The sequence below is a fragment of the Antedon mediterranea genome, chromosome 4, assembly GCF_964355755.1.
Source record: "Antedon mediterranea chromosome 4, ecAntMedi1.1, whole genome shotgun sequence".
Taxonomy (NCBI): Eukaryota; Metazoa; Echinodermata; class Crinoidea; order Comatulida; family Antedonidae; genus Antedon; species Antedon mediterranea.
The window spans coordinates 21,823,616-21,850,345 of NC_092673.1; the positions used below are offsets into that span (position 1 = coordinate 21,823,616).

The 26,730-nt window shown below is 33.1% G+C and overlaps 3 protein-coding genes across 4 annotated transcripts in view; 1 reads left to right on the forward strand and 2 right to left on the reverse strand.

Annotated features, from left to right (window-relative positions):
- Window positions 1-2,792, reverse strand: part of LOC140046905 (huntingtin-like) — a 39,448-nt gene extending 36,656 nt beyond the window's left edge. For both annotated transcript variants that reach the window (XM_072091653.1, XM_072091652.1), the window contains exons 1-5: window positions 2,559-2,792; window positions 2,147-2,236; window positions 1,381-1,501; window positions 663-722; window positions 399-545 (exon numbers count right to left, since the gene is read on the reverse strand). In XM_072091653.1, coding sequence (XP_071947754.1) covers window positions 399-545; window positions 663-722; window positions 1,381-1,501; window positions 2,147-2,236; window positions 2,559-2,692 — 552 coding nt within the window. In that variant the 5' untranslated portion in view covers window positions 2,693-2,792. The remainder of the gene's footprint in view (window positions 1-398; window positions 546-662; window positions 723-1,380; window positions 1,502-2,146; window positions 2,237-2,558) is intronic.
- Window positions 2,793-3,149: 357 nt separating this feature from the next.
- On the forward strand, window positions 3,150-26,730 carry LOC140046907 (uncharacterized). The gene is made up of 21 exons (XM_072091654.1): window positions 3,150-3,328; window positions 4,411-4,569; window positions 5,225-5,378; window positions 6,690-6,875; window positions 7,206-7,363; window positions 7,771-7,850; window positions 8,082-8,276; window positions 8,979-9,207; window positions 9,612-9,793; window positions 10,559-10,674; window positions 17,276-17,507; window positions 18,368-18,382; window positions 20,462-20,542; window positions 21,425-21,517; window positions 22,328-22,435; window positions 22,869-23,021; window positions 23,474-23,599; window positions 24,944-25,124; window positions 25,673-25,777; window positions 26,172-26,256; window positions 26,477-26,730. Exons 2-21 carry the CDS (start codon window positions 4,428-4,430, stop codon window positions 26,604-26,606), a joined length of 2,751 nt encoding a protein of 916 aa, XP_071947755.1. The 5' UTR covers window positions 3,150-3,328; window positions 4,411-4,427; the 3' UTR covers window positions 26,607-26,730.
- LOC140046908 (D-beta-hydroxybutyrate dehydrogenase, mitochondrial-like) lies at window positions 10,698-16,471 on the reverse strand. The gene is made up of 4 exons (XM_072091655.1): window positions 15,732-16,471; window positions 12,640-12,792; window positions 12,352-12,516; window positions 10,698-11,682 (listed from the first exon to the last, which is right to left on the reverse strand). The coding sequence occupies exons 1-4, from the start codon at window positions 16,144-16,146 to the stop codon at window positions 11,330-11,332; spliced, it is 1,086 nt and encodes a 361-aa protein (XP_071947756.1). The 5' UTR covers window positions 16,147-16,471; the 3' UTR covers window positions 10,698-11,329.

Genomic DNA, 26,730 nt, shown 5'->3' on the forward strand with positions numbered 1-26,730 from the left:
CGTGGATTCAACATTTATCAATAATAATATTAATAATAATAATAATAATAATAATACATTTATATAGCACCTTTTTAATAAATAAATAAATAAATAAATAAATAGAATAGTAATAATCAGAATATGAAACATATATTTAAATAATTTTTATATATGGCCTAGCATAAGAGTTAAAACAATTTATTAGTATATCAATAAGCGAGTAAATAATATCTTAGACCTACTTTAAAACTTTGGATCATAAAAGAAGCACGATTACAGAGATACATTACAACATTAAAACCTGAAAATATTCTTATTCATTGATGTGAAAGGTTAGTGTCCTAAAAAATAATACAAAAAGCAAAAGTCTACTTTTGTTAAGCAAAACAAAGAGGATGTTTATGTAGCATTCTTACCTGGACAGATTCCTCATCGCGACGAGAAATACGTCCAATGCACGGTAACAAGTTGACAACATACGGCCTGCACTTCTGAGGGCGGATATGATGCGCCATCTCAGCAAAACGCCACATTGCTGCACGTATGGATCTACTAGGACCATTCTGTAAATATGTGTCATTATAATAACATTTTCATTATATCAAATGTTCGGTTATATTTTGGTATTATCTACATTTACATTTACTGATAATCTTAATAATATTCACAAAGTTATTCACCTTCTTAATCTCCTTATACAGTTCAATTTGTATTCTGCCAACATGATTTTCAATCAGTACCTAAAATAAATAAGGTATAATAATAATTATACCAAGTAGAGATTTTAATAAGGGAGAGAAATAAGGAGAGACAAATATGATTTGATAGAAATATATGTGTGTCGTTTTTTAATAATTCCTATTTTCCTAGATTAGTTAGTTTTAATAAAAAATAATTTAATAATAGATAATTACTTTCTTTAAATAATTTCATACTAAAATAACATTTATGGTAGTTAATACATTTTATTATATTATTATAATGCTAATTTATAATATACCGTATATCCTCGGGTATAATCCCACTTCGGGTATAATCCCACTTCGGGTATAATCCCACTTCGGGTATAATCCCACTTCGGGTATAATCCCACTTCGGGTATAATCCCACTTCGGGTATAATCCCACTTCGGGTATAATCCCACTTCAGGTCTAATCTCACTCTCTGCTTTATGTCTGAATTCACAAACAGTTATATCCCCGGGTATAGTTCCAGTATTGAATTTTCATCTATAGCCAGTTCAGATGAATTTTTACAAGAAATGCTTACCAATAATGTTTTTTTCCTGAACTAGGCTTTTTCCAGGTATAGTCCCACTCTACAAAGTTGGCCCAATTTTGTGTCCTAGTGGGGTGGGATTATACCAGATGAGATACAGTAATGTTAATGTTATACAACCTTGATAACTTTGTTGAGGGATTCGTCTGCCTTCATTCTGACATCAGACTCGTCATCATTACAAAGAGCTAAGAACAGCTCAAACGCTATACTGAGGAATTTAGGAAAATCGCTAATACCCCTACAAAGACAAGAAAATTAACGTTTGAAAATAGTGTGCGGGTGGCTTCAACTCTTGTATGATACAATGATAAAACAAGAACAAAATAGGCGGAGCTGTTGTATTTCAAACAAAATAGTTTTAACAAAATATTTTCCAAACGCAATGAACAAAGATTTTATTTTCATACATGGAAAAAAGTACTATTGAATGACCGTTCAATAGTGCGTACTATTGCACGCAATGTGACCCACAAACGTCCAATCAAATGATAGGAATTTATTTATACACACTAAAACGATAGTACTTTGTTTCTAAATTTTTGTATTTTCTTAGGACTTTTAAAACTTATTTTGATTATTTTTAAATTTTTTGCTAGAATTGAGAAAATTAGAGCGGCTGACAATTGTTGTATTCAAGTGTACCGTTGAGTACAGTTTTTCCGTTGAGTACTTCTTTAACGGAGTATTTTGAGCGTTGAGATTGTTCTTAACGAAAAAGCTTTCATTGTCAACGTTTTCTATTCGAATGACTTTCTGTTGAGCACAAATTTACAATTCGAATACTGAAAAAGTACTCAACGAATCTTTACGTTGACAACGAAAGTTCCCAATTGAATACGACAATTGGTTCTAATTCTCTATTTGTGCAGTGCAAAATACTCACCGAAACGTTTGCAAAGAAATGCCATCAGCAATCGTTGTGCAATGAGCTATCCTGTCTTTCTTATTTAACGAAAGATCCTTCTTTTTTGTACTAGAATAGAAATAAAAAGAAAACAAACAAATCAGAAACACTGCTATATTAGTTTGCAAATTATTAATGAATAATGATAAATAAAGGTTTCCCTTCCTTATTTTATTATATATTACCATATCATTTATGTATTTTAAGCCTACTTACTTTACTATTTATTTAGGCTAGGCCTAGGCTATGGTAATGACCTTATTTACCCCTTATTTTAGCCGTACAGGCCTATACATGTTCTCTATACACACTAAATTAAACCCAGAACATATGTAGGCCTAGCAAAATAAACGGGTCTGTCTGTAAATAATTCACACGGGAGAAAACTCACTTGGTCCCTGGTATAGTAACAAGGGCAGCCGTCTCTTCTGATATCACTCCATGAGTTTGACTCAGATGTCCCTTAATTGCTTCAAATGCCTTGGCAAGCCTTTCCATACTTGCAATAGAACCAGGTCTACTCATTTTATTTATTTATTTTCTAAAATCATCTTATAATTAACTGATTTTACTCCAAAAACATTCACCAGGCCTAGATATCCGATAATGGCTAGCCCAGCCTCCTTTTTTTTCCAATCACAGGATCAACTTCTTCGCAGCAGAAAGACGAAAGTGCATTCATGAATATTTATTACCTTGACTTCTTCTCATCCTGTAAATTGTGTTTTGGGTTCATAGTTCAAATAATTCATGCTTGACCGAACCACCAATCAATCACTAAGGCAATCAAAACACACGGCTGATGTTGTGATTGTGAAACAATATTATAAATTGTTTTTGTACCTACCATATTCGTTCGATTTTCTTTGAATATAATTGATTAAACAATAATGGATAACGTTGTTACACTTCCATCACCAGGTAACAGTGGATGAATGTCTTGATGACTTATTCTCTGTCAAAAGTCTCGGCAGCAGGCCGCCTAAACTGAGCGTGTGGCCTAGGCTTAAACCCGGTTTTGTAACTTTTTAGTAGTAGCAAAAAAAGTAATTCTGGCCCAGTGCAATGCCATGGCAATAGGACCCAGAACTGGTTTATTAAATACACATACCTGGCTCATGATTGAACTTCATTAAGAGACAATTTTACAAGATGTGAAAAGTGAATATCCTGTAATATTTTAATAGAATATAGATAGGCCCTAGATGAATATATGTGGCCCTAGTTTTACTATTATATAGACTTGCCCCAAGTCTGTATTATCTTTTTTTTTATTTATTTGTTTTTATTTCGACCGCGATTTTTGTCTGAAAATACAGACTTGTGAAACACGTATAGAAATCGATTTGCAGACCGCAAACATCCGATAAGAATGACGTAGTTTATCATACCGTATTTTGCTATATGGGGCGGGCGGTATGTAAATATAGATTTCGAATCAACCAATGATCATTTTGTTTCAGAATGAAAAAGATCGAGTACGTACAGTGCTGAATGTACGATCGAGACTGTTGAAATATAAAATCGTAATGCCAAGTTGTTTTGTTTATTAATTGTTTAGTCCTTGGCCTAGGCCTCTTTCGTAGGTCCTACTCAATTCGCACGTATGACCTGCCAAATAAAACGCCAATAAAGTAGGCCTACATACCACCACCGGCGGCACACAACAACAGGGCTACAACACCACACAGAACAGGACAGGGTCTGGGTGGGAATTAAATCAAAATTATCTCCGCGTAATAAAATGATCCATTCAATGTTTGATTTGCGGAGAAGCTAGCCTATCATATCACGAGTTTTCATGTTCTTGGGAAAAATCCCATCAAATGTTTACCAGACTACTATAGGCATATAGAATCATTTCTAGCCTTCAGAAACTTTCATAAAATGTACCCAAGTACACATTGTCTAAACGTAACATAGCGCATGCGCATCATCTTAGTTGTTGAGTCTTTGAAATTCTGAAATATGAATATTAAAACGGTGTACGAGTGAGTAGCCAATCGCATGCAGCTGAAACTAGTCAACCGGATAATCGTATGCACCAAGAATTCTTGGTGTCAAACCACGTGACTTGTGCGTGTTTCCCCAGACGGAGTATCCAAAATCAAGTAGTATACGTATGAAACGCCATATGTGCCAAAATATTTATCTTTTTACTAATATTAAGACAAAACTCCGTCTGGAACCCAGACTAACTATTATAGTATAAATTGAGTTTTTAAAAAAATACCATTTTTCAGCTCTTGGTTTTGAGGCTATGCTGTCGGCGATTAAACTGAAGGAAAGCAAGTCACCATCCTCCGATAGAATCGTTGCAGTGTTTAAAGTGTTTGACGACGTAATTCCGCACACAGGTGTTTTCTCAAAAGTTTTGGAAATCATTCGGGATGAAGTTTATGGTATTTTTTTTTTAGCTACTTTAATTTTGTGAGATTAAAAATGATTTTGAATCTTGGTCTTTTAAGTAAATTTTACCTAAATTATATGGTCATGCTAATTCACCTGGTAGGGTTCTATCATGTTTTATGATATAAAATGATGCCAAGTACCGGTACATGTTATTAAGATGCTTTAGTAGTAAATTTAACAATATATATATTTTTCTTTCCAGAAACAAGTTAAAATTTGAATAAACTTTTCATTCGTCCACAACAAAACATCACTTATCACAGAGGGTGGTCTTCAGTTTCGGGGAAAAACATAATTATTATTTATTTATTTCTTTCTGTGCTCTGTTCTGGGTTGACCAACTAGCGTGTTTAGCACCTGTTTGGTCTTTCCTTGCGCCCTTTTATAAATTGTTTTGTCTTCTTTGTATTGTATATGGCAGAAAAGTGAATAAAAAAAAAAAAATAATTAGTATTTTGACAGACTTTTTTTATATTAAAAAATACATAAAACGTATAATTAAATATCACAATAACATATTATGTTAGCATGTACTGTGTATTTTATATCTTACAACCCTACTGGGCGAAGATTAGCAAGACCAAAATTATGGGTTTTGAAATGTAACAGAAAAATGAAAATGTACTTTTTTTTTCAATTGTAAAGATGCAGTGTTTAGTGAGAGGTACACAAGTTCACAGGAGGTTGAAACATCGTACAAAACTGCAACAAATGTTGTTGTTGACCGTGGTGAAGAAACAAAAACTTACATTGAAAGAATTCCATATTTTTCGTTGGTCCAGACAGTTTTTGCACAAAGGTAACATATACTGTTATTTTGATACTATTGCCAAATTGGAATACATATGAGCAGACTGCAATGTGTAAACTATTAATTGTTAAAATATTTTAAAAACATTTGTAAAGTAATGGTTTTTTCTTAATTACCTCCGCCAAGGAGGTTATGTTTTCACCCCTGTATGTTTGTGTGTGTGTCTGTGAACAGCCTGGAGGCCACAGTTTTTATCCGATTCTAACCAAATTTGGACACAATGATCTATGCCCAAAAAGCTCGGACGAGTTCGAATTTGAGGGGGAAAGGTCATAGGTCAAGGTCACAACTAAAAAAAAACTATTTTACTGCCTAGAGACCACAGTTTTGATCCGATTCTCACCAAACTTAGCCACAATGATCAATGACACATCATATAATTGTGGTTAAATTTTGAAGGGTCAGGGTCAAAGATCAAGGTCCACAAAAAAAAAAAAAAAAAATTAATAAAAAAAAAATATAAAAAAAAAACCCTCAGTGGGACTTGAACCAGCGATCTCAACTGTGAGAGGCTGGATACATAACCATTACACCACACTGTCACCCACAACTTTGTTGTGTGCAGTTAACATATTTACACTTAGAACTAATAAAAAAAAATGTAAAAAAAAAAATATTCAGGGGGCATTTTATGTAGGGGAATTTTACAGTAGGCGGAGGTTTGTACTCTCGGAGTACCCTCTAGTTTTGATATATTTTGATTTTGTAATTCCTTGTAAGTTTATATATTATTTTATTGATATGTGTATACCTGTTTGTACTGTAAAAAGTTCATTTTTACCTAACAACAATAATAATGTCAACAAGGCCTTGTAGAATAACACAAAATTTTGGTGAATCAAGCTATCATGTTTAAAGAAAGTTATAATAATAATTGTCTACTAATGCTACAATAGAGTATCATCCATATTTAACATTATAATCCCACCCCTAATTTAGGCTTAATTGTTAATGCAATCCCAATCCCAGTATAATCCCACCTGGAGTGATTGTTTTCACATGTTGTACCCAAGAATCCTGGGACTGTGGTATAATAAGCAAATGTGTGAGTCGCTATATTGTTGTTGGCCAGTGGCGTAACGGCTATGAGTGCTCACTTGCTAAACCCAGGGGCCCCGGAGCTTATGGGGCTCCCTAAGCAGTACCCAGAAGAAAAACAGGCATTAAATTAATATGTCGAAAAAGGCTAAAAACGGCTGAGGCCTCCAGCATTAGAAGGCCACTTAGGGTTCCTAAATCTCTGCTTTACGCCACTGTCATTGGCATTCATTTGTAACTGTATTAAAATGTTGTGTTTAGAAATGAAGAAGTGGAAGAATTGAAGGAAGAACTGATAAGATTTGAGAGACAACTAAAAGATAAAGAAAAACAAAACATGGATGCACAATCCATCATCACGTCTCAAAGTCAACAAATTTTAAAGTTATCAAAAACAGTAGAAAATAAGAGTCAAGTGATTGAAGGAAAAGATGACGAAATTGAAAGGTAGGTTTATTTACAAAACTTAGGATATATAGAAACAGAATAATGTCACAATTAATTCAAGAGTTGGCCAACTTTTTAATTAGTATCAGGCTTGTATGCCCTTTAAAGAACGCTGTGCATCATGTTACTACCATATATGGGCATATCACTACCATATTTGGGCACACACACTTTTTTTGTTAAGCTAGTTTGATAGTGTAGGCAGAGCTTAAGAAGAGTAATTTGCTGTTCACTATTCCACTGTTCCAATCATTACTGGGAAAAATTTATATGGATATACATTTACAATACAGTACTTTAAGAAAAATGTTTTAAAATATTTATTTCTAGCCTGAAAGAAACAAGTTCTGATTTTGAAAAGAAAACAACGAATGATAAACGAAGGTTAGAAAACATTATTCGAAAGTTGGAGGAAAACTTGTCGGAAGAAGAGAAAGAAGTGAACTTCTTAAACCAATACAAGAAAGGATATGATGATCTACATCAAGGTAACTAAATCGGTTAAGACCTGAGTTGGCCACTGTTTAAAGGAGGCTGTCATCAGAAAACTAGTTTGTCAAGAAGGTGCATGGCCTAAAGCTCTGTCTACACTATCAAACTAGTTGACAAGAAAAGTGGGATGTGCCAAAATATGATGGTGATATGGCCAAATATGGTAGTGATATGACATCATGTCCATATATGGGCACATCACATTTTTTTTCACATAAAGTTTGGTAGTGTAGACAGCTAAACTTCTGCAGACTAGTTTCTATTCAGTTTGCTGAAGTTTGTCAACATTTTTAGTTTCTAACTGAAACAATTTCTTTCTAGGAAAGATCCCAGAGGTCAGTTGAGAAATAAATATAATAATAATAATAATTAATAACAAATAAACTGTTTTACTTTATTATAGCATTTATTTTTTCACCGGAAGAAGACAAGTTTCCAGGAATGCATTCAAAGAAAAAAAAGGCCGTTCTTTCTACCAAGAAGGTAAATGTTTATTGAAATCACAGTACTATTGCAAAGCATCTAGAGCCAGTCTACACTATCAAACTTTATGTGACAAAAATGGGATGTACCCATATATGGACATGTTGATGTCATATCACTACCATATTTAAGCATATCACAACCATATTTGGGCACCTTTTTGTTAATCTAGTTTGATAGTGTAGACAGAGCTTTAGTTTTACTTACTTTTACTTGCTTTTTTCTTGCTAGAATCACCTTCTGAGTAGCTATGAAGCAGCTAAAAAAATTGAACAACAGCTTTTAAAGGTGCAAAATCAAATCATAGAGGAGTTTGATTCATATTTGGAAACTCACAAAGCTGAACTGTCTTCAAAACATTTCACAGATAAAGAAACAACAAACTTTAGTGAAGACCACCAAGAACTGAATAGAATTGATTTAGAAGTATGTATCGATAAAAAGAACTTTTACAACAAAGCTCTAACATAATTATTATAATCTTTATTGATGTACAATGTTCAATACACTATCACTGGAATTGCTTGAAAAGATGGGTGTCCTTTGGATAGGATGTGAAGCTGCTGTTATCGTATAGATACATTGTACATACTGTTTGAAGGTTTGCATGGCGAAATCAATGTTAATAATAATATCCTGGATTTATATAGCGCCTAATGTTGTAAAACCTCCAAGCACTGAACATTATTACCCCAGTCATTACTCCCATAATGCAGCTAGTAATCAGCGCAAAGTTGTGTTTTGATCTAACCAGGTACCCATTTATACACCTGGGTGGAGAGATATAAAGTGTGCAGTACACCATGTGTAGTTTTGAGTTGAACTGTTTATACACATGGTGTACCGCAAACTTTATACATTGTATGATAAAGAAATGTTCAAAAAGAGTAGAGGATCATCTCCTGATCATGGTCCTGTACAAGACCAGTACTGAAGTGGTCTCTAAGTATAAAAAAGAAATAAATAAACTAAATCAAAATCATCATTGGACATTTCGATACAATATATGATGTAATGCAACCATTTGTTCCTATCGATGGTGGTTTTCTCTTTGAGCAGCAATTGTGTTGGAGTTGACTCTCTAGTTGTATAATAATACCTCTATGTTGTTTATTTTTAATTTGCTAGCTTCAAGAAGTACAAGATCGTTTCAAGACCACCATCGGGTCACTCGCCAATGAGCTTGACATGATTCGTCAACAAAAAAACAGCTTAGAGAAAGAGCTAGAGGAACTGATGAAAGTCCAAGCTCCTAAACCTCCAAGTTTTGAAGTCAAATCTGGATTCCGATCCATATCTAAGGAAAGCTCACAAAACAGCTTCCCCAATAGGAAACAGTCCACACTCAGTGGCAAAGGTTAAACAAATATTTTTATTTTTAAATATTATTCATCATGATTTTAATTTATTTCTTTTCTATTTACACAGTCAACTGTGTGCTTAGTTCACTGTGCCGATAGACAACATAATTGAGGAGCACGGTTCACAATGCCGAAAACCTCATTGAAAATTGTAAAAGTTGTTGGCAGAACCGTGTTATTTATTTCTTGACAATTGAGTGAATTTCCAACATTCTACATCATTTTCACTGTAGTTTATGTGATGAGACTATAACATAAAGAAATCTTAGTATTATGATCTTAGAATTTCACAGTTATAGAAGGGTCTTTAATATGTACTGTAGTACATAAAATATTTGGTAAAATTTAAAGTCTTTGAATTAGACATTTTTCCTACTAACCAATCAAATTGCCTCTACAGGTTCATCTGTTTCCGCTGAGCCTGTTGAAAGTTTTGATTTGCTGAGCAGTCAACAAGATCCATTTGTACCCCAGGAGACCATTCTGAGCAAATACAGTGTCATGATTTACACCTCTGCCAATTCAAAACAAACGTTTCATGAGCTCAAGGATGGTAAATTCTGTTCAAGTTGTGGTGAAAAGGTATAGTATGAACAGACCATAGATGTAATATACTATATACAGAGTCATTTAAATAGGCTATCGAAGTGATGCATACAGGGCAGAGACTTACAATGCCTGCTGTGTCTGTATTATTGGTATAATATGCAGCTAAATCGTCTTCATGGTGGCTCTCTTTTTGAGTTGTGATTATGTGAGAATTTGGAGTTACATAATGCATCAAAATTTGTTCCCCTTTCTGAGCACTATACTAACCGGTGTGTTTTTGTACGTACAAATACAGTTTTATTCAACTATCAATTATGTGTGAATTGTCCTATTCTTTTGATAACAATAAAAATCGTATTAGGTCATATTTTGCAATAATATAAAATGGACGAAGCTGAAAAAAATATTAAGGAGCTCCTCTAAGGGTCTGTTTATGCAGCATAGCGCTGAATATTTCAAGATAGATTTAAAATATAATTTTATAATTATATCGACTGCATTTCTTCTCAATTTATGCTCCTACATAACCATTTAAATCAGTGTTTTGTCGTCGACGGAAATCGTTAAATTGGTAAATTCGGTCAGCTAAAAGTTGCACAGTAATAACCGGTAAAATGGCGTTCTAACACCGAATCGATTTGGTGTTTTTAATTGTTATTTTCAGGCTGCATTTAACCATTTAAAACAAATTTGTCCTGTTTCTGCTTCCAAGAAATTGTGGTTAAGAACCGTTTTTTGCAGCAGAAACAGGACCTAATTCTATTTATATTTATAATCAGTTTCGTTTTTTCTTTTCAGACAGTGCTTTGCCCCCATAAAGTCAGTGATGAGATGATAATAACTTTACCACATAATTGTACTCACATCAAACTTGCAAGGCCAAAAATCAGACTGCCAGTTGAGGTGAAACAGAAGTAAGAACTTATACATTACTTGCCTTATACATTTATTTCTTTTTACATCTATTTACATAAACATGAAGAGCTATAGGTCAATATGTTATACATTTTGAATTCAGCTTGTTGACTTGATTGAGTGACTAAAGTTCTGTCTACACTAGCAAACTTTATGTGACAAAAAAAATGTGATGTGCTCATATATGGAAATGATGATGTCATATCACTACCATATTTGGGTATATCACTACCATGTTCGGACACATCACATTTTTTTTGTCAACGTAGTTTGATAGTGTAGACAGACCTTAAGTCATGAATGAACTTGATAATTTTGTGTGGGACAAAGAGTTCTGTGTCGGGACAAATACTTTTTGATTTTTTTTTTGCTAGAATAGTAACCATCATAAGGTTTTGTTTCCCTTTTTTTGGAGGGTTGTATGAAAGCGAGCTTACCTTTTGCCTACCACTGAATCTGTCACAAAAGTATTTTATTGGTATTGTGTCCCTCCACCTTTGTCATGTTAATACTTATTTTAACTTGAAAATATTATTTTTCTAACATTTTACTAAATAACTGTTAATACCTGGCCCATGGAGGTAAATTGCATGGCCTTTTGGTATTTCTCAAAATCTAATAAATTATTTTTAGTTTTTATTTAATATCCTTCAATCACTTTTTTCTGCATTCCAATTTTTGATTGAAATAATTCAGAATTTTGAAATATAAAAGGTCTGTTAATTTAGTTGGAAGTAGCCTATGTATATTGACAAACATCTTCCATGGAATTGTAGCAGGCATGTATCGATGTTGTGGATGCTCTATCAGTAGAGCTTCAGTAATATTTGAAATGACAGGTGACAGATCAGCTGATCCAGCACTGGTTCTGCATAAATCGCAGAGGTAGTCGGAGATGCATTCAAAGTAGGCCTGTCCATATCTTTGTTTGACCTCTTCTGATGCAGATTTTTGGACACCATTTATTACGCTCTTGATTTTATCCTCAGTGAAAAGGTTTGTTGCAGCTAAAAAATGAAATTAATAAGTTTAGTAACTTTTTGTTTACGTTTTAGGTTAATTAAACATTCCACAATATTCAGTAACCTCATTCAATCAATCAATCAATCAAAGTAAACATTTATTTCCTTCAATTGCAAGAAAATATAAACATATAGAAACAATGAAAGGTTTAAAAAAGGAACAAATGACAAAAAAATGAAACGAACAAATCATTACTTTCATCCAATCATAAAAAAGAATGTCAATATTTCTATTTCGATTATAATTAAATCTGTATAATAAAAAATTGAAAGCAAAAGAAGGTGGCAACCTCCAAAAGGCAAGCCTGAGTGGGAGGAGCCATATATTAAGGTTTTTTCTTCAACACAACTCTAACCTCCACAGCAAGCTTTAATAAGCTATCCATCTAGGGATGTTGTTACACGAGGAAGCTGTTGATTTGTTATCACCTACGCATATACTGTGTCATCCAAAGGAATTGAGTGAGGAAGCACGTATGACGTAACTAGGTTGTCGCAAATCAAACCTTCCCTACAGTGTAGTTCCTATGACTACCAATCTCCGTTAATTTAAACAGTCTGAAGTTAATATATTAGGTACTATACACGGTAATAAAAGCAAACTGAATATTTAGAAATGCAATGTATATATCAACATTTTTGTTTGTTACTTACATCCAAAATTTCCTGGTTCAATAACTATTGCCTTTATACCCCATTTTCCAAGTTCCAATCGTAAAACATCCGTGAATGACTCAACACCATACTTTGATATACAGTATGGTGCGCTGAGAGGAAAACTAAACAGGCCACAACCACTGCCGATATTTACAACACGCCCTATAGATTGTAAAAACAATAGTATAGTGTAGTGTAACAGTACATGATTATAATCAAAAGAAAAGAAAAAACATTTTAGTTTATGTCTACATGAAATCATGTTAAACATTTTTTATGTCTCACCTTTACTCTGTTGTAGTAATGGTATTGTTGCCTTGGTAACCCGAACCATTCCCCATAGGTTTACCTCTGACACTCGTTTGATCAATTCAGTGTCAAGCCATTCAATCTCTCCTAGAATGTTGATCCCTGCATTATTAACCACACCCCATAACTCTACAAGACAAAAAACGACAAGTGTCAAGGTAACTCTTTTCATAATATTGTTAACTGTATGATTAATCTCCACCCCTAATATTAATATTATTATGAATCTGCGGCATGAATTTCTTTCTTGGTCAGATGCGTGCCCTACTCTGACATACTGTAATTTGTACTTTATACTAAATACATGAATACTTGCGAAAAAATTCAGGTGACTCTAACCTATCACCTCCATCACTAGCCTGGCGTTATACCTCTAGACCACCAAGCTTGTGCTGATGGCTAGGAGTTAGAATCGAGCCCAAGTAAGCAGCGGGTACTGCACCAACATGATTGACATTACGGCACCCTGACGCAAAGCTTCTCCATAGTATAGTACAATTGTAAACCTAATTTTAAATGAAAGTAAAGCAATCCAATATTGCCTGAATGTGTAATCAATGTTTAATGAACTTTTAGCATTACTAATTCCAGTTACCACCTGCTCCCCCTATAAATACTAAGTTCATCCACAACCTGTTCTATATCCATACACATCTTAACAATGGACTGCTTGTCAACTCATTTAGAATCTGGGCCACTGTCCTTTCTACCGTTGATTCAATTAACCCAGTAACCTATGACCTCTTTCAAATTAAAATTTCCCATCTCCTCTATTCTATCTTCACTAAAGTGAATAACCTTGGATAGGTTTTTACAATGGATTTTATAATTATATTCAGAGCTTCATATTCAACACAGTTATGTATTTACTATTTTATGTTATGTCTTTAGGCACATGTGGCCAAGGATTACCAATAGTAAGTCAGTTACTGTCCTATCAGATAGGTGACAATAATCCCTGATACAGGGGCTATTTTGTGAACCAGTTCACCGGAGTAACCCCCTACTCATCTCGAATGATGAATGAACTGTGTACACTGGACCTACAATTTATAGTCCAACTTGTTCCACCACCAGAACTAGGAGCGAACCCATGCCGATATTATTAGCTGTTTAGATATATGGTAAATGGCACCCCTGCCTTAACTACTCGGCCATTTGACTTGCTCTGAATTGAAAGAAATAAGTAATGATTGGTTGATTGAGAAAGGCACTTTTACAGGAGTAGTTGATGGGGATCCCTTTAAAATTTTCCCACGTCCACTGTTGAATTCCCTTGGATAGGTCTCCCAAGTTTTTACACAAGATTATTTTATTGTACTATATTCAGAGCTTATAAGCTTTCATCCAACACTTAGTCCATGCTGTATTGTCAACCAGGAATATAAGTTGAAGTTATACAAATAAGTCAAATTACATTGTTATAAATTGATTCCCGACAAGGTTATTCTGCTCAGTGTTCCTCAGTAAAATTACTCTTTGTGACTGTAGACACTATACTTGTGAAATGACACTAGGTTTATTACTACTAATAATAATAAATTAATTTTAAGGATATTTTAATAGCTGAAATTTTAATTTATTTTAAATTTAATTTAAAATTTAACAATGCTAAAATAATATGTTAAGAAGCTCTCTACTTAATCATGTTTTTTTGTGAAATGCTGTTTTTTCACTATCATCATCACTATGATTTTGTGGAGTGTCACTAATGACTTTGACATATACTTATTACATTTTAAAAACAGATAAAAGTTGAGCTACTGTACACAACAGAATTATTCAAAGTATTCATTTTTGTACAAGCAAAATTATTGGTAGATATCTAGAAATTGTCTGCATTAATCTATCTTTCTTGATTGTATATAATTGTTGTTTTTGTTCCTCCTCCACCCCCTTCTTCACCCAACACCAATTCTATTCATCTATCTAGCTATACATATTATATATATGATTTTATTTTGGTTTCTTTTTGTAATTTCTGTGATTTACTCTCTCGCCACTCTGTCATGTTGAATTAGTTTTGTGGTTGAATATCAGCTTGTTGGTTAATCATCAGGGTTTAGTAAGTTCTGTTGGTCTGTCCACCATCATTAGCATCTTAAACACTCACACGCCAACACTTGTCATGCTTTATCAACAATAGAATACACCATACACCCGCTATCCTTGCGAACCTTAATTCTCTCTCCCATTGCAGCACAGGCAGGAAAAGCTTGCTTAATGATTGATTAAGTGCGGTGCTGTTGGTTCCTGCTCGCTACCACACACCCTTCAAGGTTACTCGTCGCAATGTCTTAGTCGGTAACGTAAAAAATACATAATTAACACTATAGTTCGTGAAGAAAAGCATATGTCGTATGTAACTGGCCTAAATCAAATTAACTAATCGCAACACTGTATTTTTAGTTGAAGTGTCAAACATACAGGAAAAGGTCAGATACATATATTGTTTTCAATACAACATGTCTTGTGGAAATTAAGATTACAATAAAATGAATATCATTGTAATGTATAAAATAGAACCCCCATTTAGGGGACACCCCCTCCCCCTCCCCCATCCTTTTAATAATAATAATAGGGGTGTCACTTTAATAGGGGTTAGCCATAGTGTTAAAACATATTTCCACTTGTTCGTCACATGAAATTGTCCCTTACATAGAGATGTCCCCTGAATAGGGGTGTCTCAAAGGAGGGGTTGTACTGTATATATTTTAAAACATTTTTTAAAAAGGTGTCCCATTCACAGTTTAGTTTTCAATTGAAAAGTTCATGCAAGGTGATTTCTAACGAATTGATTAACCCTAATTGAAAAGTCCAATCAAATTAAATATAATTAGGAACCATTCATGATTATGTCATCATCAACTGACCACTAACAAAATTCATGGTCACCTTAAACATGATTATATTTTGTTTTTAACTTAAAATGGCATTCATTTTTTATTTGTTACTAAACAATTATGTTATGTTACACTGCGGGATAATGGTCGTGGAGATGTTAATTATGATTATGATAATGGTGATATTGATAATATTTGTAAATTGGAAAAAATCATATAACTTACCTTTTCCATTACTTTCCAAACTTTCTCTTACTATTTCAACGGCCTTGGTAACCTCATCCTCATTTGTGACGTCCATTTGTAAAATGTCAAGTCTCTCTGGAAATTCTTCCGCTAACTTAGTTGCCCCCTCACAGCCTTTGTTAAGGCATCCAGCATACACATGAAGCCCAAGTAAGTGCATGTGTCTTACTAGCAAGTTCCCAATTCCTGTGTCGCATCCCGTAATCAAGACGGCTTTCCCAGTTGACGGCAGCATTTTTCCCGGCGGTAAACATAGCAAAGCCTGAATGATAACAACTGCTAAGAGAATTATTGTTATTATGCTACTAATAACACCAAGTAGGTTTAGGCTTATCACACCAGCAAGCATCGCAAGTAAAGTTTTGGTCATTCTGGTCTGAGTCTCCTTCAGCATATGATCTTTATTGAATATTCTGTTTGGTTTTATGAACGTCAGCCACCAACCCTTGCAGCCCCCGAGCTACACTGACAACCTTTTTGTTTTTAAGGTAATTGAACTGATGGCACGAAAATATGGGTTGAGTGACCTTTAAGAATGTTGAACTTATGGTGATTCAGAATTGTTCGGTTTTCTGCTCACTACTGTTGACTGCTTTATGCGATATATAACCTTCCGCCAGACAAAACACGAATGGAATTATTTATACGTCATCTAGATTACTAGTATCTATACAATTACTACCTATTGTTATGCTAAAAAGTTTATAATTAAATTGAGCTTTTTCAATACCGTAAACTGCAAGTAGATTTTTGGCAACCGCCACCTGTTCTGGTAGTTTGCCAGTACAAGGTTTTTGGTGCGAATCCTATAAATAATCCTTTTATCACATTAATTTTAGTTGTCAAGGTTGAATATGATATTCATTTCCTGACCATGTGAAATCACCGTCAATTTTTGTTGTGTTATTGATATTTCTATTTTACATTTATGATTTAATTTTATTTATTTTATATATTTATTAAATGGTGATAGTTCATTAATGATATCTATGATTTTAATTCTATTGATTGTTAATCAAAAAGTGCAGACAAATAATATTTGTTTATATTTAAATATTTTTAATTAACATAGACTTGAACTTGTCAACTGGACAAATAACTAATGAAATCTGATCTAAGTAACTTGTATAATATACAGTAGAGTGCATTGAACAATCGAAATAAACCTGCCTACCTGATAACAAAAGTCATCACCTCAGGTTCCCTTAATGTCTTTCAACTGCCACCAAACGGTGCACATTTTTCTGTCTGACAGGGTCTCTGATGAACCCACAATACGGGGTAACCTCATGTACTTCCAAAAGATGCAATGGGTTTGTTAAAATGCACATGAGCAAGATGTGTACAGTAGACCTCTAGTCCTTATCGGAAAAGATTTGTGAACCTGTTTGTGGTTATAAGTTGAGGTGCCCTGGCTTAACCAGTTGGTAACTGGACTTGACACAATTTGAGACATTTTTTTTTCGACATTGGATGGACTTACATTAGAATCATCAATGCACTTATTTATTTTTCATCTACAGATTGAAAACAAAGCTTGAATCTGTCACATCTACCAAGGTTGAGTCCGAGACTAAGCCAGCCTACACTATCCTCAGCCGTCAATCCATGACCAACTTAGCAGTGTCAACCCATTTCTTCCATGAGGATTCCATCACTCCTGGCAAAGTAGACACGGCAGCTATTGGTACAGTGTCTGTTGAGAATCCTGTTGATGGAAAGCCTGCCATTTTAGGTGGCATGCAGGAACAGCAGGTATGAACTTTTTTTCTTGTTATCAATATTGTAATTAGTATTAATAAATTAATGAGTATTAAATGAGTAAATTATATCTGCATAGAATATTATATCTGCTATATGTCATTCACCTTTAATACCTGCAAATATTATTTATAGATACTTTTATCATTATGTTAATATTTGTTTTAATATTATAATTATATATAAACCTCCCAAACACTGTAAGTAAATCCGTATAATTATATTAGATTGTACAGAGTTCAAGTATTTAAAAATATTGTCTGTTTGACATGAGATCCGAAGAAAATTGTTTTAAAATTACAAGATCAAAACTATTACCGCAGATACTGTATTAATACTTATCTTTGATTGATTTGATCTAATTATTTATTCCGCATTTATTTTGTGTTCTTATTTTCCCATTTGTTTTTAAATTGTTCACATTCAGTAACAACATTTCCCCTTTTCATCAGTTTTGACTTTCATAATTTATAACTAAAATGATTTAAACTGCAACGAACCTTACACCTGTTGTATCTTCTCCTTTGAAATCCTGGATCTGTTCCCCGGTGGTCCAGTCAATGACAGGAATAGAGCAATTCCCCCGTCCAGCCAATGACAGTAATGCCATATGTTGCAACATATGACCCTGTTTTTATCTGATGTAGCTTATAGCCAAGGTTCAATCATCTACAAACATAGAAATATTTATACAGTTTATATGACACACTTTGTGTATTGTTAACTTTAATCTTATTGTTAAAGTAATCTATTGTTTAGGTTAATCCATTTGTATGATAATCCTATGTAGAATGTTAATCCTATTTGAAACCCACATACCAATATTGTTTAATTGTTTTGATTTGTTTCTCTAGGGTAACTGGTTAACGGTAAGTAAGTTTGTATTCTAGGTGTGCATGCTGTCTGTTATTCTTTTTTTTTTCTGTTTTTTACATATACACACATTATGATGTACTGTTTGATATCTACTCTAGTCTCACCGTTTTCATCCATTCGTTTTGTACGTAATATATTATCATGTCATAATTTAATACGTTATTCAATGAAATGTTCCTTTTCACAACTTTAATATATGACAATATTGATTGTTAACAAGTCATTTAGTGCAAGATAACACATTAGTATCATTTTTGAAATTAATTTTTCAGTTGAATTATTTTATACCTAAATTTTGATTGATTGTGCCCGCCTAGTGTCTGTGCATAGCATGTCAGTAATATTTTCTGTACTACTAGCATGACCACTACTATTATACTACTACCACTAATTTGAACACGTCTTTTTAGCGTGTTGTAGGGGCTGAGGTCAACCCCTGAAAACCTTTCAGTTATACATACAGTTAAACTCCATATTCTACCATAGTTCATAATCCTAAGTTGTGTTTTTCTTTTGCATTATGAATTTTATGATTTAGCCATTCATCAGCAATTCAATAGTTAGGACTCAGCTTGTCGGTGTTTGGGTTGGGAACAAGTGAAAATTGAACAGCTTTCATCCGCAATTCAATAGTTAGGAGCTGTCGGTGTTTGGGGTGGGAATAAGTGAAAGTTGAACATCTTTCATCAGCAATTCAATAGTTAGGACTCCTGACGGTGTTTGGGGTGGGAACAAGGGAAAGTTGAACAGCTTTCATCCGCAATTTCAATAGTTAGGAGCTGACGATGTTTGGAGGTGGGAAGAAGTGAATGTTGAACAGCTTTCATCAGCAATTCAATAGTTAGGAGCTGACGATGTTTGGGGTGGGAACAAGTGAGTCATCAGCAATTCAATAGTTAGGACTCCTGACGGTGTTTGGGGTGGGAACAAGTGAAAGTTGAAACAGGTTCAAATCAAAATGAATCTGTTAAACAGGAAATGGGAGCTTATCCGTGCCAATTCCTCTTGGATCAGACAATTCTTTTTTCCGTCATGAACATTGAAACATTTCAACAAAGTTTAGGTTATCCGCAAGCATAATATTCTAATACATTATTATCTCTGTTTCCTTGTTTGTTGTGTGTCACAATCAGTCTATAATTTACAAATTAGTACTGAACTTGGAAACAGGCCTAATCTTATTGCTTTCAGAATTTTACTTGTATTAAAACCAATAACAAAAATAATATTTTATACTGTAATACATCTAGTTTTACTTATATAGTTCTTTATATTATTATTATTATTTATTTATTAATTTTAAATGCAAATCATTGCTTTGTTTATCTATAGATTTGTTTATCCACACCATTTATAAAGCATTAATTTTTAATAATTAATATTTAAAAAAATAAAATGTCATGACAACAATTTCCATCTATTGCATCTTATATCAGGATTTAATCGTTTGTAACTACTATGGAGTAGCTTTGCGTCAGGGTGCTGAGTAATTGGTCAGATATTTGCCCTACTCTGACGTAATTTGTACTTTATACTAAGTAAATTGAGTAATTCTCAGGTGGGACTCAAACCTACGACCTCCAGATCACTAGCCTAGCGTTCATACCTCTAGACCACCAAACTTGCACTGTAGATTCCTAAGAGCCCAAGTAAGCAGCAGGCACTGCACCAACAGGATTTAATTGTTTTTAACTGCTTTATAGTAGGGCAAACATCTGACCAATTGTATCCCTTTCACATCGCCTAGACAACATACAAATGTTGGGGTTGATGCCCTGACTGTGTGTATAACTCCAGTGGCCGTATTCACCATTCACACTTGGGCTAAGGGAAATACTTAACCTTCAAATTAAAACAATCTCCTATCTAAGTGAATACAATTTACAGGAAATACTTAAATATTTATTGCGTTAAGTCATGGAGTAACTTATTTGATAAAATACTTGATATTTAAGGGAAATATCTCACTTAAGTGTGATTGTTGAATACAGCCACTTTTCTAAATGTGAAAGGGTATTTTTAATTCAATGCAATGTACTCTTGATTTTTTTTTTTTTTTTCTGTAATTTTAGGTAAATTCATTTATGAAACTTTGGGATGATTACAAAACTAGAACATCATTGCTTCGTGAAATCCCACGTCCCATGAAACTTGTAAGTAAGCACCAGTTTTCCTTTTAAATAAAAATACTGTACTATGTAGATGATGGTACTGATATGATATAAAACAAGACAACATTATTTAATTAATATTTCAAAATTGTTTTATAATATTTATTCATGATGACTTAAGTCTCACTTTGTCTTATACTATAGAATATGTAAATGTCATAATAGATTTACCTTAAACCCAGAACTGTGAATTAGTCCTAAAATATGGTAGGGTAGTCACAGAATATGATCAGTATACACCTTGGTCCTTCATTATACTGTACGTGTATCGTGTACATATGACCAATGGCTTCTTAATGTTAATCAATTCTTTCATTTGTACTATTTTCAACTTGATTTTTTACAGACTTGGCTTTTTATATTTTATTATTATGTATTCTTCATTGATAATATTGTATTAATTAAATTATAATATAAGAATTTGTACCTTATTACTATTGATTTTAAATCTGAAGGATAGAGTTAATGACACTGACAGCACGTTCTAGTACAAAAATAATTAATATTATAATAACGATTTTAGATCTGAAGGATAGAGTTAATGACACTGACAGCACGTTCTAATACAAAAATAATTAATATTATAACAACTTTAAACATGATAGCTTGTTTTATCGTTTTTTTGTGTTATTCTATAAGATCATTTAGTCAAATTCTTATGGAATATTCTTCCACAATCAATCAAGAATGGCAATTCTATTGACATCTTCAAACAATTGCTGAAAACCCATCTCTTTCGCATAGCATATGAAATGACGTAATTTCCACCTTGTTTCGAGCCTTGTGGTCGTAGCGCTTTAGAGAAAATTTATTTTGGTTAAGCGCTATACAAAAGACAATTATTGTTATTATTATTTGTTTTAGGACCACACCTTATCCATTGTTGCACAGTATTATGCAGATGTCCTATGGCACGATGAGAATTCTGATGAACAAAGTGAAAAGGTCTCTATCATTGTAAGTTTCCTTAGCGACTAGATTTATAGAGGAAGATTATTTTGTGGGTGGTGGTGGGGTTAGGTTATAAGAAGTGGGTGATGAGAAGTTTGTTTACCGATTAAGAAAAAGGCAGACGTAATCCTGATGTATGTAGAGTTTAAAATGAAGACATTTGAATTCATTTGTTGCGTGGGGGAGAGGGTTAAGCATCATGGCCACAAGCCATATTTATAGTTTGATGCCGTGTCTTTCCATTCCCTTAAAATGTCAGTGGCATGAACAATTACAAAAAAAGGCAACATTGACAACAATTAATTACCATATGCCTACTAATATTAATTGAGTGATAAAAATAAATAAATAAAATCCCATACAATCAATATAAAATGGAAAATCACACTAAATCATAATTATTTGAAAGTTTATATTTAGAAATATTAAAAATAAAACTATAAATAAAATTAATATACTAAGGCAACATTGACAAGAATTAATTACCATGCCTACTAATATTTATTGGGTGATCACTTTATTTGAGAATAAAAATTTCATCACACTAAATCATATTTATTTGCAAGTTTAATATATTTAGAAATATTAAAAATAAAACTATAAAATTACTATAAAAGGCAATATTGACAAGAATTAATTACCATATGCCTACTAATATTGATTGATTGATCATGCAAGTTTAATATATTTAGAAGTATTAAAAATAAAACTATAGAGGGCAGTATGTACAAAAATCATATGGCCGCTAAAAAATTTGATTTAAAGCAAAATATTATATTTTATTCTATAAATTTGATTAATTTTGTTTTAATTTAGGAGGGGTTGTACGATTTTATGTTTGATCGATATCTTACGAATGACGTAACATTTCTTGTCATGCATGATTTCATTTCTTCTCTGATTGATAATGCTGTTGTCAACAAGGTAATGTTTTTCTTATTTTTACTTTTGGACTACTAACCATCTTTCTCAGAACACGCTTTGTTAACTTGCAAATATCTTTACTTATATTATTATGACGTTGGGTATGCCTCACTCAAGAGACTTTATGCAACACTACGATAACGAAAACAGATACATTGCACAAACATATTCGTTTTTGTAAGCCAGTAAAAATCTGTTTCGCATGGAAACAAAATATTGAGGGTGCCGTTCAAAATATGACTGCTGTAAATTTGAACAAAGCAGAGGCCTAGCGTAACATAGAGTGAATGAGGAATGCGAATACGATTTGATTATTTTCACACAGAATATAGGGACACTAAAGGGACATCCACTTTCAATTATAATATTTTTTAATATATTTAATATCTTTAATATATTTTATTATAACTTAAATTTGATTATTTTCACACAGCATGTACAAATATTTTCCCACATCTTGGTTGGTAATCTTGATGGCGCTGTCTTCCGCTATTTATTACTGATAGCTGATTTGATTGACAGAGTTGATTGGCGTTATGTTGAAGATTTCAAAGGGTTCATAGCAAATATTTACCCATTTCTTAATGTAAGCTAACAGTTTAACTTATTCACGTCCACATGGTGGTAGTTGACTGTAACTCGTCGACAGATACTGTATGTGAACATTTAGATTAAGTCAGGGGTCCCAAATTTAAAAAGTCATGGTATGGTGGCGCTATTGCTCCCAAACTCTTCCCACCACTAGACTTGGGAGGTCTGTTAAGTGGACATTATGTTGACGTGCCAGTGAACGTATGACATAATTAACTTGGTATCTGACTTTGTAATCTCTATAATAGCTCGTCTGTGGTGCTAGTACACAGGCTTAGGTGAGGCTAGATCCTTAATTTTCTGAATGAAGGCTGGCATCCTAGTGATAAGACCCAGGCCATAACCTGTATTATTAAAGCTTTATTAAATATATGTTCAGTCTAAATAATTACATTACACAATTGAATGTTATTTAATTAATTTACATTTGAATTTTTTTGTTCTTAGGAAGACGACATTGACCAATTACATTTGGCATATACATCATTTAGCGAGAATAAGATCAGAAAGGATTTGGTTTATGAATTTTTCCTTTACATTGTACTGAAGTACAGAGAACCACAATTTCATGAGGTAATACATGCACATTTTTAATGCATCATCATTTATCCTAATAGAAATAAAGTTGATATTTGTGTGGATTAGTAATTTAAAATTTTCATAATTCTATAATTAAATTATCACTTGACTGTTAAACTTAATTTGACCCTAATAAATTGTTATTAAAATAAGTTACATTTGTCCAAAACAACATACAAGTACACCCACATTTATACCCACACCAAATCACAAACAATTACTGTCTGATTTTAATCTCTGGTTTTTAATGAAATCTAATGTAGTTAAGCCTTATTTGGTTTTTGCATTGAATCAATCATTTTCAGGGTGTTTTAATCTGCCTTAGTATCCCAAATACCATGTTAACTTGTGATTGAAGAATTTTTTTTGAAATTGGAAATGACATTTTAATTTGTGGTGCACCAGAGATAAACCGCCGGCAAAACTCAATAAGTATGGACAAATCAACAACCCACATACTGTCACGTCAGAAAATCTTTCTGCACATGCTTAAAAACATGTGTGCATGCGCAAAATGACAAACGTGATGTGTAAAAAAGCTATTGAAATTTTCTATTTAATAAGAAGACTTGTTAGGACTCTACTGCAGAGTTGTACACCAAATATAATACTGTACAAGAATAACTCTGTCCGAACAAGCCCTAAAATAGATACAAACGTAACTCTGTCTGAACAGGCTTTAAAATAGATACCTTAAAACTAAAAGAGACCAGACTTACAGTAATATCAAAAGATAAAATTAATAAATTTGAAAATATTCAAAAGCGATAAATCTCAATTTAATTCCATCATTGTATTTACGTCAACACTCTGGCGCGAAAATTGTCTCGCTTGTCACGTATATAAAACATTACAAATATGATAAAATACAAACAGTATGAAACCAAGTGGTAAAATACAAAAACAACAAATACAAAATTTGCATAAAAATGTTAAAACATGGCAGTATTAAAAGATATCATTAACATGTTGAAAACAGTGTCATAGGTTTAATAGGAAAATTGAAACACAATTTAATGAATCAAAAACGTACAATTGTACTTAAAAATAAATGTTTTATTATCATTTATATTGAATTTTAATATCAGCTTTTTCGCAACATAAAGACAAATTTCATACTGTACTATTTTTGTTTGTATGACAATAAAAGATCTGTATCTGTATCTGCCTGTGTATATAAAAATTGGATATTGGATTGAAGTATGATTCAAACTTTACATTAAAAAGCCTCATAGCAGATGGGAGAAAAGAATTTGTATTCTATTAGTTTTCATCATAGGGAAGCATATTCTACCACATTTTGGTGATTTGTTGATATCAGAATATTTTCTTTATCAGATTGAGAGCAAATTGCTTCAACATCCTGCAAAAGAAACTGGCGTATTGAACCAACAAGAGTTCTTTGATGCAATGGAAGTCTTATCACCATTGTCAAGTGAGAAGTTACGAAACAGACTTTTTGAAGAGTCGGCACTCCATTACTGTGAAGACAACAAAGTGTCTGTAATGAGACTATCACGTATCCTTGTTTTAATTCTCAAGCTCTGTCTACACTATCAAACTAGTTTGACAAAAAAAGTGTGATATGCCCAAATATGGTAGTGATATGACATCATGTCCATGTATGGGCACATCACAATTTTTGTCACATAAAGTTTGATAGTGTAGACAGTACATAGCTTAAGATAATTGCTGGTGAATCCAGATGTGAGAATGAGTAATAAGTTGAAGCACATGACCCTTTCATTGTGTCTCTCCTCATCTAGACATGCTTCCCCTGCCACATGTGGAACAACTCTGACCAGTAACTAGATAAACTATTTATCATGCTTATAAACTAAGTCTCAATTTCAGTACAAATAGTCGTGAATTACAACCCTGGCACTACTGTAGGTCAAGATTGAACCCTGGATCTTGGGATTGAAAAGCAAGCATGTTAATCACCAAGCTCCAGTACTTTGTGTTATACTGTCTAAGTTATAATGCTAACAATGTAGCAGTATCTGAATGATCTATTTTGATCATTTTTCTTTTCATTGATATTTTCTTTAAATATAATATCTCTAGAAATTGGGAGTTACCTTCTTCTTCTGCAAGTGGCCCCTTTGCTAAGGTCAAAGGTCGCTGAAAATGTAGAAGATGCTCGACTTCATCACCAAATACAAGCAACATGTAAGTTACACATTTGACATATTTGACACACATTTGAGAAAGAGAAATCCATGGGCCAGAATTCAAATCTCATTGTTGAAATTGAGTGAATATGTAGTAGTACTTCTGATATGTTTCTTAATTCTGGTAATCTTGGCTTTGGTGTATTTATGTGTCCATAGTTTTATGTTAGGCATAGCTTTATTTGAGAATTACAAATTTCTTTATATTTTGAAAATGTCAGCTGGTCTGATATTGTATAATTGTTTTTTATATATTACATTTTGATAAATCTTGCACATTGAATTTGTTTATTTAGAACATCAATTATTTCAAAATTATTCTATTTTTATTTAATTGATCTTACAGTATTTTATTTTCTTGTTAACCTAAAGTAATAATTGTTTATTTGAAGTGAGCAAAGCTGATGTTGAGGCATCGAGAAAGTCAGACATAATGTCAATGACAAAACTGAGAAACCTAGCAAGGAATGTTGCCAGGTTTGTCTTCCTCTTTCATCCCAAAAAAATTAAGCAAAAGATGTAAAATGAGTTTATCAATTATGAAAAAGAGCAACCAGAGCCATTATGATTGTTCAGTTCAAGTATAAAACTCCTAATTTAGGCACATTTAAACATTGGTAAATATCTCAGCCTATACCATGTAGTGCTAAATGTTTGTAATCGAGCATGATCTAATACTACCTTACTCACTTTTTAGGCGGGAACAACACCGGAGTCTCAGACAAATTGAGGGAAACTTACAATTTAACACTGATGAAGATTCTGACAGCAACACATTTCTTGCAGAGCTTCTGCTGTCAAGTGAACAGGTCAACGAAACAGAATGAAATACTTGAACTTGCTGGTTGTCATCTTGAATACTCCACAAGGACGTCTGACAAAGAGGCCTTTGAGAGTGGCTTATCAATTAGACATTATCTCTTTAAATTTATCACTATTAGTGGCTTCAAT